General features: G+C 37.5%; 1 protein-coding gene across 1 annotated transcript; it reads right to left on the bottom strand.

Moving 5' to 3' along the window:
• Nucleotides 1-2,415: 2,415 nt before the first annotated feature.
• On the bottom strand, nt 2,416-14,121 carry RFT1 (RFT1 homolog (S. cerevisiae); the record flags this gene model as incomplete). The annotated part of the gene is made up of 12 exons (XM_010021569.1): nt 2,416-2,580; nt 3,473-3,722; nt 5,137-5,242; nt 6,191-6,335; nt 7,569-7,699; nt 9,211-9,261; nt 9,551-9,629; nt 10,489-10,623; nt 11,079-11,180; nt 11,773-11,962; nt 13,416-13,532; nt 14,021-14,121. Coding segments are annotated over 12 exons (1,572 nt in total), but the record flags the coding sequence as incomplete, so codon positions are not given.
• Nucleotides 14,122-14,124: the final 3 nt, after the last annotated feature.

The raw sequence follows: 14,124 nt of genomic DNA, 5'->3' as shown, positions 1-14,124 counted from the left end.
GTAACAAGCCTCAACTGGAAGACAAAAACAAAATGTAAGGGAAGTAAATTTTATTTGGTGTTATCCTATTATATAACCAGCTTACATGAATGTCATTCATACAACCATTACAAAAACCATACCACTATGTACAAAATAATAACTTTCTCTCTAAAAATCCAACACTTTAATTCTCTTTTGGTTTGAAATAAGGATTTCAGAACACTGCAAAACAGCTTCATGAAATATATAGACAAGCATCCCAATCGTGCCTTTGATAGCACACCTGACACAACTGTAATCAAAAGAGAAATTTGGTCAAGCTCAATCTCAGCTTTGTCCCTGAGTTTGGCAGAGTTTGCTGCTTTAGAAATAAAGCAATTAACAGCTTTCACATTAAGGATCACACAGATGAACAAGAAACCAGGAGACAGCTTCATAGATCTATACTTCCTGTCCCTCCTTGCAGTTTCCTGCCTCATAAAATATATCAAAACCAAATAAAACCACATAAAACCCAGCCAACCACCACTGAACTGCTTACAGATGAAGTTTAAGAGGAATGTATCCTTAATTTGCAAATACACAGTAATTAAGCCGCCTTAGTCTTCCTGATTCATATGAAATTCCACTCACGTGTTCAGATGCAAGAGAGCCTTACTCATAAGCCTTTCCAATATGAAATAAAATGAATTAGTTTAAAAATGTAACTTCTCTTTAAATGCATACAAAGCATTTATATTACGAAAGATTTATAAGACTAGAGAGCTCGCTATTTGAACAGTGAGATCTCACATCACCCTACTTATGATAACACTAGCAGAAGTAATACCACTGCACAGCTGGGATCCTAACACTAGACAAGGCAGCAGGATTTCAAGCTCATTTTATACAAGTTCTTCAATCTCCAAAGCACTTGAAGTGAGGGCTACACAAAATCTCTCACTCCACGTAATTATTAAAATGCATTGTACAGATTGAGATATTCCCAAAGTCAAGTCCCCAAGTCATGCAGAAAAAGACAGATCCTAAAAGGAGTTCAGAAGTTCAACTGTCTTGGGTTTTTTTCTATGGAATTGTAAACAAGTCAATAAAGGAAATAAACTGTATTCATCAACAATTTACGATACAGAAGTTTCAACCCTCTGCAATGGAGGGTTGTACTCCATAACAAACTACATACCTGACAAATGCAAGACAACTCAGAATATAAAAATTTAAAAAGGCAAAGAACTACCAAATTCATTTCATTGGACAGAATAAGACAAGAGTTTGTTTTGTTCTGACAGATTTCATAACAACTTCAGAATAATCAGCAAGTCTCTATCTAGTACCTTCCAGGTGTACAATGGAGACATCACCATTAGCTGAGGAAGTGCACCTTTCCTTCCACTATTGCATTTGGGCTTCTCTGTGGTAATTTGGCAAATCACCAAATCATATAAAGTATCTCTGGTGATATTCTCCAAGTAGAAATGATTTTAGAGTTTAGGAAATCAGAACGAAGACACCAATACCAGAAAGCAGATCACACTGGGAACTATTGGACCACAATGCTATTACTGTAAAGTGGCTTTTTAAGAGGTCTGAGCATCTGCAGAGTTGCTACAGAATTAAACTAAAAGCTTTCAACTGTACCTGTCCGAGCATACATTTTTTCATAGCTTGACAGTTTTTGGTCCATCCAAACACTGCAAAGGGAATGCTGATCATACCTGCCACTTGTACAGTCTGAAACTGGTAAATTCAGATTTTAGACCCACAATAAGATACACCAGTAGTAAATCTAACCCAGCAGCTTAACATCTGATTTTGCAACTTCAGAATGTCCAGATTTTCAACAATTAAAAAAAAAAATCAATACAAAGCTTAAGTTTGAACAAGGAACAAGACATGGGGAAAACTGGTTGTAACAAAAAGAAGATTTTTCTATCCAATAACGGAAGTTTCAATATGCAAAAATCTTTGAAATAAATTATTAAATATATTTATCATCCAATTCCACAGACAAGACAAAATTTTTATTGAGACAAATCTGTGCTGGCATTTCAAATCTCAGACAAACCAGAAAACAATGGAATAAAAGTAAGAAGTTTTATGATCAGCCTTCTGGAACTTCAGTATATGATTATACTTAACACCTTCTGTCAAACATTGCTCAAAACTCCTTTTCTCTTTCACCTATTTTTGACAAGTTAATCAACACCCTCATAAATAAATCTGCTGAATGAACTGATTTTCCACAGCAAGCATGGACACATGCTGTGTATTCCATTCATTTAGTTGTAAACATCAGAACTTCCTGCTCACTGCTTTACACTTCAGAACACCAACAACTCAATCTCTCTGCAGAATCCAGGACACATACTGATCTTATGGAAAAAATACAGCCCTTTACTGCAAGCATGTACAAGAACTGCTCTGCACATGAGCATTTCATGTTCCTTTCTTCATATACCGGGAGAGGAACTGGCTTCTGACAAAGTGGATCAGCTTGGTCTCTGTGCAGAACATAGTAACGATGGTTGTGGCAAAGCACAGAGCACCCATGCTGATGTGCACCAGCCTTGCCATCCAACCCTTATCGCAGCAGAAGAACACCTACAACAAAGGAAACAAGCAATTGCAGGAAAAACTAGTCAGCACAAGGTAGATTTACTATCTCAATAAAAAATAAGATCCAACGCTTCTCTTAACCATGCTAACATCAATCATCAAGCTGAGCACAGTTTTGCCACACACACTGATCCTCCAATAAATCACTTTTAGCAGCAACAACATTTGCCTCCTTAAGAAATTTCTGTCAGCAAAATATGAGCATTCAGTAGCTACCCGGTAAATGTGGACATTAACTATTACCTGGCCTGCAGAAATATGTTAATTTAGATATTAGGAAAACTCCGCTGGTGCTATCACACAAGTCTGTTACTTCGCAGCAAAGCATTAGGCTATTTTCTAGCAAAACTGGAAATTTCCCATTCCCAAATACAAACCTCTCCTTTCTAAAGCAGAACGCTTTTCAACTGGTCACATTTTTTGTACGCTGCATTGCTACCATCTCCCTAATAATTAGTCTGTGCAATTACTATCTTGTAATCTGACTAAATGTGATAAATGTGCTCTTAGCAATTACTGTTTCTGTTCGTTTTGATTGTTTTTCCTCTATTGCTTCATTATTACAGAATGTTTAATAACAGTTTCTCTGTGCTACAGCAAAACTTCAATTATTAAGAACTAAGGACATGGATTTATCCACAAACAGCAGAAATGTGTTAAATTTTATTATACTTGTCAGATACACCTTCTACAGGTGGCAGAGAATTTTGTATCAAAGAAGAAATGTTTTAATATTGTATCTTGCCTTGCCTGTAACAAAATCTTCCAGTTTATCCTCATAAGCCTTCTTTGCTAATGGTATTGCTCTGCCTGGGGTCACAAAAGTAATTTGACATTAATTTTCACAGTGAAAGCAAAATTCAAGAAAGATGCTTACCTCTGAGAAACCAGTGATCACTCCACTTATGATATAAATGAGCACCAAAAATGGGGAGGGAAGTAAGCCCATCAGAGGTCTGTAAGTGCTTTCTTTGAAGTAATCATAGATATAGTGGATGCTGTGAGCTATTCGAATACCCATGTTAAAGCAGTTGGCAAGAATAAAACCCACACTGCCATGCCAGTGAGTCAAGAAATAAGAGATGCACAGAAATGTGAAAGACAAGGCCAGCATAACAAAATTGTACCTGGGAGGGGGGAAAAGAATCAGTTTATCAATGTGTACAGTTACAGTAATGATTTATGAACTTTATCTTTGAAGAAATATGACAATTTATTTTCTAAAACAAGGAACTGAAATTCTCTTCCCATTTTCTAATGGGAAAAGATAAATTTGAGAACCAAGATGTTAATTAAAAAATTCACTGAAAGAATCATAGAATGGTTTGGGTTAGAAAGGACCTTAAGATCATCTAGTTCCAACCCCCCCTTCCATGAGCAGGGATACCTCGCACTAAAAGAATGGAAAATACATCAAACACATTAAACCAAGAAATAAATTATGTGAAGGAAATTCTGGTTTACTAAATCAGCTGTGTACCCATTTCAGAAAGTCAAATTTAGTAACAATGAGTAGTCATGTAAAAACTTGTGCACTTTTGCTATTTTATTTTAGGTATGTATTGAAGAAAATTCATGCTCAACAAGATGACACTTTATTTAGTTTCTGCTCTGAACAGTGGCTCTGAAACAAGTTCACACTTCAAAGAGGTCGTGAAAGCAGCACTGCTATGTCTAAAAAGATACTACTTAGACTGTTGGAAAGCAGACCTCATTGAAAGTAATTTGAAAAGTCTTGTAAAGGACAGCTACTCTGTAAGTGAAAAAAGCTTGATGGAAGCACTGGGAAGGCCACCAGGCTCCAAAGTCAATAACCAGGATGAACAGAATAAGGAACTAATCTGGGCTTGAAGGGGTCTAATGAGATTATCTAGTTCAACCTCCTACTAAAAGCAGATAAACCACTGAATTCAGACCCTCAACTGAGATAATTCAGAAGACTACCTGATACACAGGACCTGTACACAAAAACTTTAAACAGTTGCAAAATTTTGATGAGTTTTAACTGATTGTTCGTCTTAAAAACTGTAACTTCAAGCATGTATCTATAGAAAACAAGACTTTTAAATTACTTTCCCAGTTAAGCTAATTTATGAATCTCTATTCCTTAATTTCTGACCTTTTTACCCAAGCACTTAAACATTTGCTAAAGCTTCTACATCTAAATCTATGCAGACAACTAAATAGGAGTCAGTTTTCGGTGGAGTAGGCTATTTTTATGCTGGTTTCAAATACACCAATCTCTGTGTAAATTCACTACAAATAAATTTTTAAGAAGATCAGTGTTTATCAACAAATACAAGCATGTAAAAACCTAAGAAGAGCATGTTTGGTTGCCCATCTGTTGCACCTGGCTCTGGATACAAGGAACGTGGCTTAAAGCTTAAACATAGTCACTTCTTAAAGTGACTATGGAAAGAAGTTTGCTCTTTGGAAACAAAGCACTTCCAAGCACATAACCCACCAGAACAACTGCTCTGTTTACATAGTGAACTCCAAGCAGATTTATTACAAGAACATTCTGGGGACACTATTTCCCACCTGTCCACCTCTTCTTTACACATCAAAGCAAACGTAAAACATTCCGTTACTCCATTGACAGCAAGAAATAGGACATATAACGAGTAACATCGGAGGAGGTCTGGACCTAAGAAACACATTAGAATAGTAAGCAAATATTACTTCTTTTATAAAACCACTGGTTTTACACTCATTGATACTAAGAGATAAAAGTTGTAATGTTATCACAGACAATGGAAATTTTAATTCATTTGACCAAGTTTCCTTTCTGGGTAGTTCGACAAGAATACAGAACAAAAAACCAAATAAAATAACAAACACCCAAGAACCACAGTTATTATAGTAACAGAAAAGATCCATCAAAAAAAAGGATTTTATTAAGAGGGATTTCCTAATTAAAAATTAGTATTTATCATAACTCAAATCTTGCATTGTACAGAAATTTGTGGAAATTCCTGCAATAGTCATTCTGAGCTAATAAAAGCAATACCATGTGTGGTTTGAAAATAACAGTATTAAACAGAAAAGCTGTTCAATACATTCAAAACTGTGCTAGATGGAAAAAGATCTTCATATTTTTATGGGTCAGAAATAATTTGTAAATGATTTAAAAATCATTCATTCAGACCTTCAACTTTTGCTTGTACTTTAGAAATTCTAACAACGGAAAAAAATATCCCATGCTTTTTAACAGGTTAGTGTGTATCCATGAATATTCCTTCTTGATGGCAGCAATGTAGTTCTTATTATCAAGACTCCTCCTGTTTCAGTTTTAAAGAACAGCTGCCCAAACTATGAATACTTTGGTTCCAATTTGTGGTATGGGTTTCTGCAGGAAAGTAGAGCCCCAAACCTGATCACACTTATTTAGAGCTCCTCAGTATATTTTAGTTTAAAGTGACTACATATTAAAGGTGCTGCTATGAAGGCATGAGTTCTGGACTCAGACAAGCCAACTCACTGATTTCAGTAACAGGTTTACAGAAAAAAAATCTTATTTACCCAAGAAACCATAATAGCTGCAGTTTCTCTTTCTAAAGTGCAGTGCTTTTTTGCCAGCTCTATAAATCCTTACCTGTTCCAGAACTGAGCATTGAGCCTCCATAAATATCAAGAGCCAGCTGAGAATAGGCATAGCCAAAAACCGTGATGGTAAGGCCAGTCAGAAGCACAAGTTTCAACAGCGATTCTAATACATTTGCAGCCATAGCAACATCATCCTGAAAAAAATTGTCATCCATTACATGGATCAGAATCATCAGTTACTTTCACACAGAAGATCTACTCACAGAAAAAAGAAAAAAAAAAAAAAAAACCAAACCCGAACAGTTTACACTGTATATAAAGGTGTGAAACTTACCCTTTGTTACTGAATTATCCATACATGTAGCCTTAACTGTATTTATTATTCCATTTTAGGTTTTACAGGTTACATATTCTCCACAAATATTAGCCATTAGCATGCCTGTTCAAGGAAACGTGCAAACAGCACTTGCAGATGCTTAACAGTAAATGGCAAAGAGCAGCACAGCACCTGCCCAAGGCCATGGTCTGAGTCAGCAGAGGGTCAGATTTTTATTGCCACATGAGACTACAGGATTTGCCACACCAGAACAAGTAACTTGTCAGTTCTACCACCTCATTACAAGAAGCACTCTTGTAGTTCTTGTAATATAATTTCACTACATAGAAGAAAAATTCTTAATTATTTTGCCAGTCATACATATCAGGTGCACTAGATATAAAATAAAAAATATATGTACACTTTTCTTAGCCAACCAATGCCCTATAGCATGGGATTTGTTCAGCTGCATGCTGATGTGCAACAAACAGGATTACTGCAAAGACTTGTCATAGCATCAGACAAAAGCCCAGGCCGACCTTAAAGACCGATGAAGAATTTCATACCTAAAGCATACACAAAAATTACTCTGTGGATCAAAGCTCTTGTTCATTTAACCATTGATACTCCACATAAAATTCAAAAGCTCACGACAATTGTTTTCTTCCCAAAATTGCATTCTCTGGAAGCATTACTGTTTAATACTGAACAGTTACCTATGTTTTCACATAAATATTTTCAGACAGCATTTATTTAATAGGAATAGTCTGCTTGCGTGGTTTAAATAATTGCTTAAGTATATCTGGAAATACAGGGTACAGTAGGGTTTACATCACACCCTTTGGAGCAGCTGATGTTAACATCATTGATAGTACAAGGCAGTACTATGCCATTGCATATCTTAATTTCCATTTCATTAGCTTTTTACCTATTTTCTTGGCTTTTTGGTCCAGCTTCACTTGACAGTTTTGTTCTCCACTTCAACTTTTCAATTTTAACAGCCTTTATACTCAAATTTAAACATAGTACTGTCAGTCACACTTCTGTGATGCAACTTATCTGTAACAAAAACCAAGCACTTAACATGTAATTAATCCAAAATTAAACATACCTGCTTCTGATCCTTTACATTCTTCCCTCTTTCTAACACTTTGGCAAAAAAGACATAAAAACTCTCCTCAATAGGCAAAAAGATAAACCTGGCCACCAGTGAACCGAGGTTATTCACGATATCATACACACCTTTAAAAAAAACGAATGAAAAAACAACATAGCAGCAACCTGTGATATTTTTAGACACATTTAAATTCCAATTCTTTAACGATTACATGAATTCTAATTTAACATTTCCATAGAACAAAGAGAAAACAAGTAGAATTTTGTGCAACATTAAAGCAGTGTTCCCTAAAAATTCTGTCACAGCAGCCACATCTCAAATTACAAGGCTTGCTCAGAGATGGCAAAGCTGGCACAAAGCATCAACCACAGAGATGTGAATCTAGTAACAGCACCAAGCCACATTTAAAATTCTTACTGTAGAGGAAGTTAAAAAATCCTGATGAATTTCACTGAACGAGGACACAAACATAAGGATTTACTGATACAGAAGAGAAAGATATCTAGTTTTAGGGTGAGGTTCTTCCTTCGTTTTACTTACACCGCAGTGGAAGAGCAAGCCTGCATGACATTTTAACAGCACTTCCATCCTCAGCGAAACACCACTACAAACCTGCTAAGACATCTACGTGTGCATGTGTATACACACAGACACAAGAGTACTGTCAATCTGAAGCATAAAAAGTCAGGCATACAGGTAAGTGCTTTACATATTCACAGCAAATAGGACATGGTTCTAGGTGATTTCACAGGACTTGGACCAATGCTCCTCAACGTTCTGAGAGTACAGACATTTTGTACTCATTGCTCTTTTAAAAACCCTTCAAGTAAGAGGCAGCTCAATTGTTCTGCAGGTGAGGAGGATCAGAAGCAGCCACAGTTACTGGTGGGAAGCACATCTACTCAGTATTTACGAGGAAACATACTACTGCCAGCAACTTAAAGTAATTCAAACTAGCCAAGCAACTTCTAACAGCGGGCCAGCAACTACAGCCTAATTTCCTTCTCTGAGCTGTAAAGACCTGAGCTGCCGCCAACTCAGTCATCTGAATAGCTACTGCCACACGTTACTCTGCAGCCACACTGATTTCCTGTACAGAACGTAATTCAATTTTGAGAAGCAATACTATAAACAATGACATTCTTGGTATTACAGCTAACGCAGATTCAAATGGAAGACAGAAAACAGCAGGAGAAGAGATTTACAAAAACCATAGCCAGCTATAACACATCAGATACTGATGATGCTGGGAGGGGGGTGTGTTGGTGGGTTATTTATTTTTGTCGGTGGTGTTTTTGGGGGGTTTTGAGGTTGGGTTTTTTTTTGGGGGGAGGGGGTGTTTTGGTTTGGGTTTTGGTTTGTTTTGTTGGTTTTTTTTAAGAAACAAGATAGATGATATCACACATCCAATTGGAAAGTTCTGATTAAAATACAAATAAAACTTAAATTCAGGATCTTAAATTAAATTCTTCTCTATGTCTGTATCAATCATTCTCTGACATGCATCTCAAAGTCACAAAGGCTTTGAAATCTTCCCAGATTTTTAAGTTATCTTCAAATACTTTGAGTCAATTTAAAACCACCTGAAGAGCACAAAGAAAATTGTGTCACTATCCCACAATACCATCACACTTACCCTGATCTCCAAAATTTAACACATTCAAAAATGTCATCACATAGCGTTCACCTGTAAGTTCAAAACAAAGAACTTAAGTATTGGGAAACATTTAGGAACTTGTTCTTGTTCAGGCACTTCCAGTATAAAGTATTCAAGAGACAAAGTCCAACAGGACAGCACCTAGTTCACAATACCCTCAAAAACTTCATTCAGGTTGGTAACATCTGCTGCCGAGAACTTCTGAAAGTTACATGCCCGCTCCTGCTACTCCCCACCTCCAGCTTTCTCAAGCTTTATGTCACTTTGATCAATAGTATTCACTGTCCCTTCTTCATCACTACTATAGATCAAGCCTCACCCTCTGTCAAAATCTGTTTCAAGAAGGACTGTTTGAAGAAACTCCATGTCAGCCGTGCTTCCTTCCAGTTAACAAAACTCTGCAAAAAAAGTACTGAAATGAAACATGTACTGAAACATGATTGAAACAGAAAACAGAAAGCCAGAACCACACTGTAGGCTAGCTCTATCTATACTGATGAGGAGAACCCACAGTGTCAGTTACTAACAACTCATCTAAAATATTGCTAAATTTAAGCACCAACATCACTCTGATGTGGCAAACACTTGCTGGAAATCACTGTTGTTGCAGATAAATTACCCAAACAAGCTTTCTACAGAAAATACTTACCAAAGTTAAGAGACAGGAAAAAAACCAACCCCACATGCATGCCAGTATAACTTTCACCTTCACTGTAGAGATCAATTGTTTACTGCTCTTCAAATTGTCCCTCAAGAACGACCTTTCTCTTTTCAATCTGCAAATCTTTTTCAAAATATCATCTTCCTCACTGCATCTTTTCATTCCTTTCTTTGCTTCATTTTCTTTTGAGACTTATTTGAGTATCTGTAGGATGCTGTGTAACACCGTGGGTTTTTTGTGGAAAAAATCAATGTACCAAACCCCGTGGTAAAATGATTCTGGTTTCCACCCTGCTCCTGATCCAGTGCGATACCTGGTCATTCCCCCCACACTGATTGTGTTTTATCTCCAGTTAACGGTTTGTGCAAAGCTACTAAAAGAGAAGTCAGCCACAAGCCCATAAGCACGAAGTTTTCTATCTTTTTTCTGACAAGGATTTTACTAATACAAACTATAAACAGAATTATGTATTTTTTTTTTCCTTTAATCAGTTATATCTTCAACAGTGCGAAGATATCCCCCAAATCACTCAACTCCACTATCTCCAACTAATTTTCAAAGCTTTCTCAAGACAGACTTCAAACTGTGCAACCTACCTCATCTTCCACCAAGTTAGGCAACAGAGCTTTCATTCTAGCAACTGGAAATGACTTCTTTGTTGCTTCAGGAGATCCCAAAAACATCACAAAATAAATAACATAGCACAGTACCAGCACACTGGTATATAAAAGCTGGAAAGACACAGAAGGAGAGAAGAAAGAGTAATATAAACTTAACTTACAAATGTAGAAATGCAGGCTAGAATTACACATTAAGAGTTCCAAGGTCAGCGAGAAAAAAAAATGTATTAAGCAGTCCTCATTCCTGTCAACATTAAATTACACATAGACTTGAATTTAACACCTCTCAAGAATGCTGTTGATCTTTGTTTCTTTCTCTTTTTTTTTTTTTTCAACTTATAGGTTATCATAGTCCTTTAATAACTTTCATGTTCTATTCAGCATTTTTAGAATGATTATTTAAAGTCCAATTTAAAGCATTATTCACTCAGTCAAAAATCAAGTTGACAGAATAGCTACTGTCTACATCTGTTTCTTCATACAATCATAGCATCTTTTAGGTTGGAAACGGCCTTGAAAATCGAGTGCAATCATTAACCCAACACTGAAAAACACAGGAAACTTACCTGAGCCAAGGAAAAAATGTAGAGGCCCCACTGAGGATAAAGGACTACTAAAATAACTGTCAAAATGCATTTTGACACTACTGAAAGGCTTTCAGCAATCACCTTTAAGACAGAACAGAGAGAAGGGTTATTTTCTGCTAACTTGACCACACACACAAACTTAAATTACATTAATTTCACACACAAAAATTATGTAGGAATATGTAGGAAGACTTTCAAAGTCAGCATCACTTTATCACAGTTTCTGCTGAGTCAGCCATCTGAGATTGCAATTTCTGTGCAAATTTTCTTTTCTTGCATTTCACAATTCCTCCATTGCACTTTCCCAGTCCTTTTTATGCAACACAAGGTAGAAAATTTTGCTTGAGACAATCACGTTCTCAATTTGACAATTTCCTATCAACAATCAATTGAAATGTGAAATCATGGAAGATGTGTGCCTCTCCCTCCAATTAAAACTCGTGATTAAGTATTTGATGACCACTAAGGTGATAAGTTTCTAAATAAACCAACTTCCTTGCTTTAACACATACAAATTCATACCTGTTACAACTATGTTATACAGTACTAAACAGTATGCACAGGGTTGGTTTTTTTCCATATGCTTGAATACAGAAAGATTTAGCTCAGCAACATCTTCTTTTCAACAAAGATAATTACACACACACACATATACCCCATGTACTTTACTAACCTTAAGTCTCACAAACAAATGAGCTTGTGCTAAAACCCAGAATGGTTCTCCCAGAAGTTCAATAATTGCAGAAAGACCAAATGCTACTACACCAGCCTGATAATGAGGAACCACAGAAGGATCAGGTACTTCGAGCAAGTGTAGCCAGACTAAGCCCAAGCAAACAGACCAAAAAACACCAAGAGGGACTCTAAAAAGTTAATATAAAAACAAATCAATAGAAATGTTACTTTAGAGAAAAAAATAAATAAAAATAATAAAATTAGATTAAAATGTCACATATGGCCATAATTTTTTAACAGGCCCCGAGGAATAATTTCTATTGTTACTATACCAAGAATGCCTTTTTTCTGTGTGTGTCAGGAACACCTTTAAGGCACTGTTTGCAAGACACAAAATATTTTTCTGACTTGTCTATTTTCTACTCAAGAACCTAAAGTAAGGTCACCCACCTGCATTTCTCATTCCCTAGGGCCAAACAATTCTGATCCCTTATCAGCCTGCAGAATACTGTGGTTTTGATAGTCTGTTGTTACCAGGGGTTTGGCAGACAAGCTTTTTTGGGTCTTGCTGTAACAGGTAAAGATGCCACCACTCCAACTGCCTGTCACACCCTTCCAGATATTACTGGTTCTCCAGAAAGTGACAGTAGCATGATAAGAACATGCATGCCTGCACCTCAGGTATGCCAGTCCACAACGCTCTACTGTAGCTTAGAGCCACTGTGACTACTGACTAGCTGAAAAGCCAAGCTAGGCACAGCAGTGCAGGCATGTATCACCTTCTGTAGACACTGCTTCAGGAACACAAAGCTTCTGGCAGAATGCAGGAAATTTACATCATTGAGGCAGGATCTATTTGACCCTCCCATTATCAGATCCCTGAAGTATTTGACACCAAGCTCCTAAGATGTATTTCAGAACCTTCAAGAAAGTTAATCTTCATTTTAAGTTATGCTTCTCTATGAGTTAAAAAAGAAAAAGGTGTACACAGTCATTGTTAACTCCACTATTTAATGCCCACTTGAAAGCTGTCAAACAGCAGAAAACTGATTATAACACAACTGAGAAAACAGATCCAACACATTGAAAATATCAGTATTAAACCTATCCCTGAATGCGACAATCCCTCTTCTTTATAACTGTACGCAGATAACCATGCATGACCCCACAAAGTGTGATGACACTCTGCCTGCAGCTTCACACAGACTTTGAGCTATCCACTTTCTGCTATAAACAGCACTACAGTGTAAAGCAGAAGTCCTGCTTACTCCCTCCTGCTTAGTTCCAACTCACTCTTTCACCTTGTCACATCTCTTCCACCCAACACAAACACTGATGTTGCCCTGCCATTAAACCGTACCAGTGTTCAACAATTACTCCAGGGTAAGCGACAGAACAGCTCCTGGTAACAGTTTGGGTGACGCACTTTCCCATGCACTCCAAAAAGAGATTAAGTACATAAATGCTAAAGAAACAGACTTAACCAGCTTCCTGCATCAGTCCTGAAACATGTGTGAGGCTACTAAATGCTCAATGCTGAAATAATCACCTCAGTAAATAAACACTTGCTCTCGTTCTGTGAGCTTTCAGACAAGAACTAGAAATTAATTCCAAAGGAGTAAATTTTTAAAGGTATCTTACGTCAGCCACAACAGATTAATCGTTTTGGTCCAGTTTCTCTTGGTGCTTCCACTCAGACAAGCTCTGCGAAATGCCTCCCTGGCCAAGAAGACAACCGTTGAATACAGCAGAGTGAGCCTAACGGAGAAGAGGAAGTAAAACAAGGAGAGAAAACTACTTTACGCAGTGTTTCTGACATCCTTCAGGCAGTAACATCACTCTCAGTTTTCACACAGGACTGCCTCACAGACAAATCTAATGGGTATGCAAGAGAACATAGTGACAGGAACTAAGTTATCACTATACCTTAAAAAAATAAAAGAGCGAAAGTTATGTAGTTTTTCCTCAGCAAGTTAATGATTTAACATGGAAAACAGGCCAGCAGTACCTCTGAGGCTGAAAAAAGAACTCGGGAGACAGTCAGTGATCAAACACTGTAAAACACCCAACAGTAAATTAAACAGCGTTATGCAAAGCATTATTAGTGACCCTGCTCACGAGGTCCTGCACAAAAGCTGTCCCAGAGCCCCTCCGCAGACCCCCTCCGCTCCCGGGGAAGCCGCACGGTGCGGTCGCCGTGCGGGACACAGGCCTCCCGGCCGGGTGCTCTGCAGCCTCCTCCTCACCTCACATTGACCACGCCGATCAGCTCCCTGGAGAGGTAGCGCAGAGTGAACGCGTTCAGCGCGAAGGTGACCGCCCGGAACAGCACCTGTGGAGAAAGCCGCAC

The sequence above is a fragment of the Nestor notabilis genome, unplaced genomic scaffold (assembly GCF_000696875.1).
Source record: "Nestor notabilis isolate BGI_N333 unplaced genomic scaffold, ASM69687v1 scaffold28089, whole genome shotgun sequence".
Lineage (NCBI taxonomy): Eukaryota > Metazoa > Chordata > Aves > Psittaciformes > Psittacidae > Nestor > Nestor notabilis.
The sequence above is the reverse complement of the archived record's forward strand: the minus strand, read 5'-3'. Positions and strand labels throughout refer to the sequence as shown.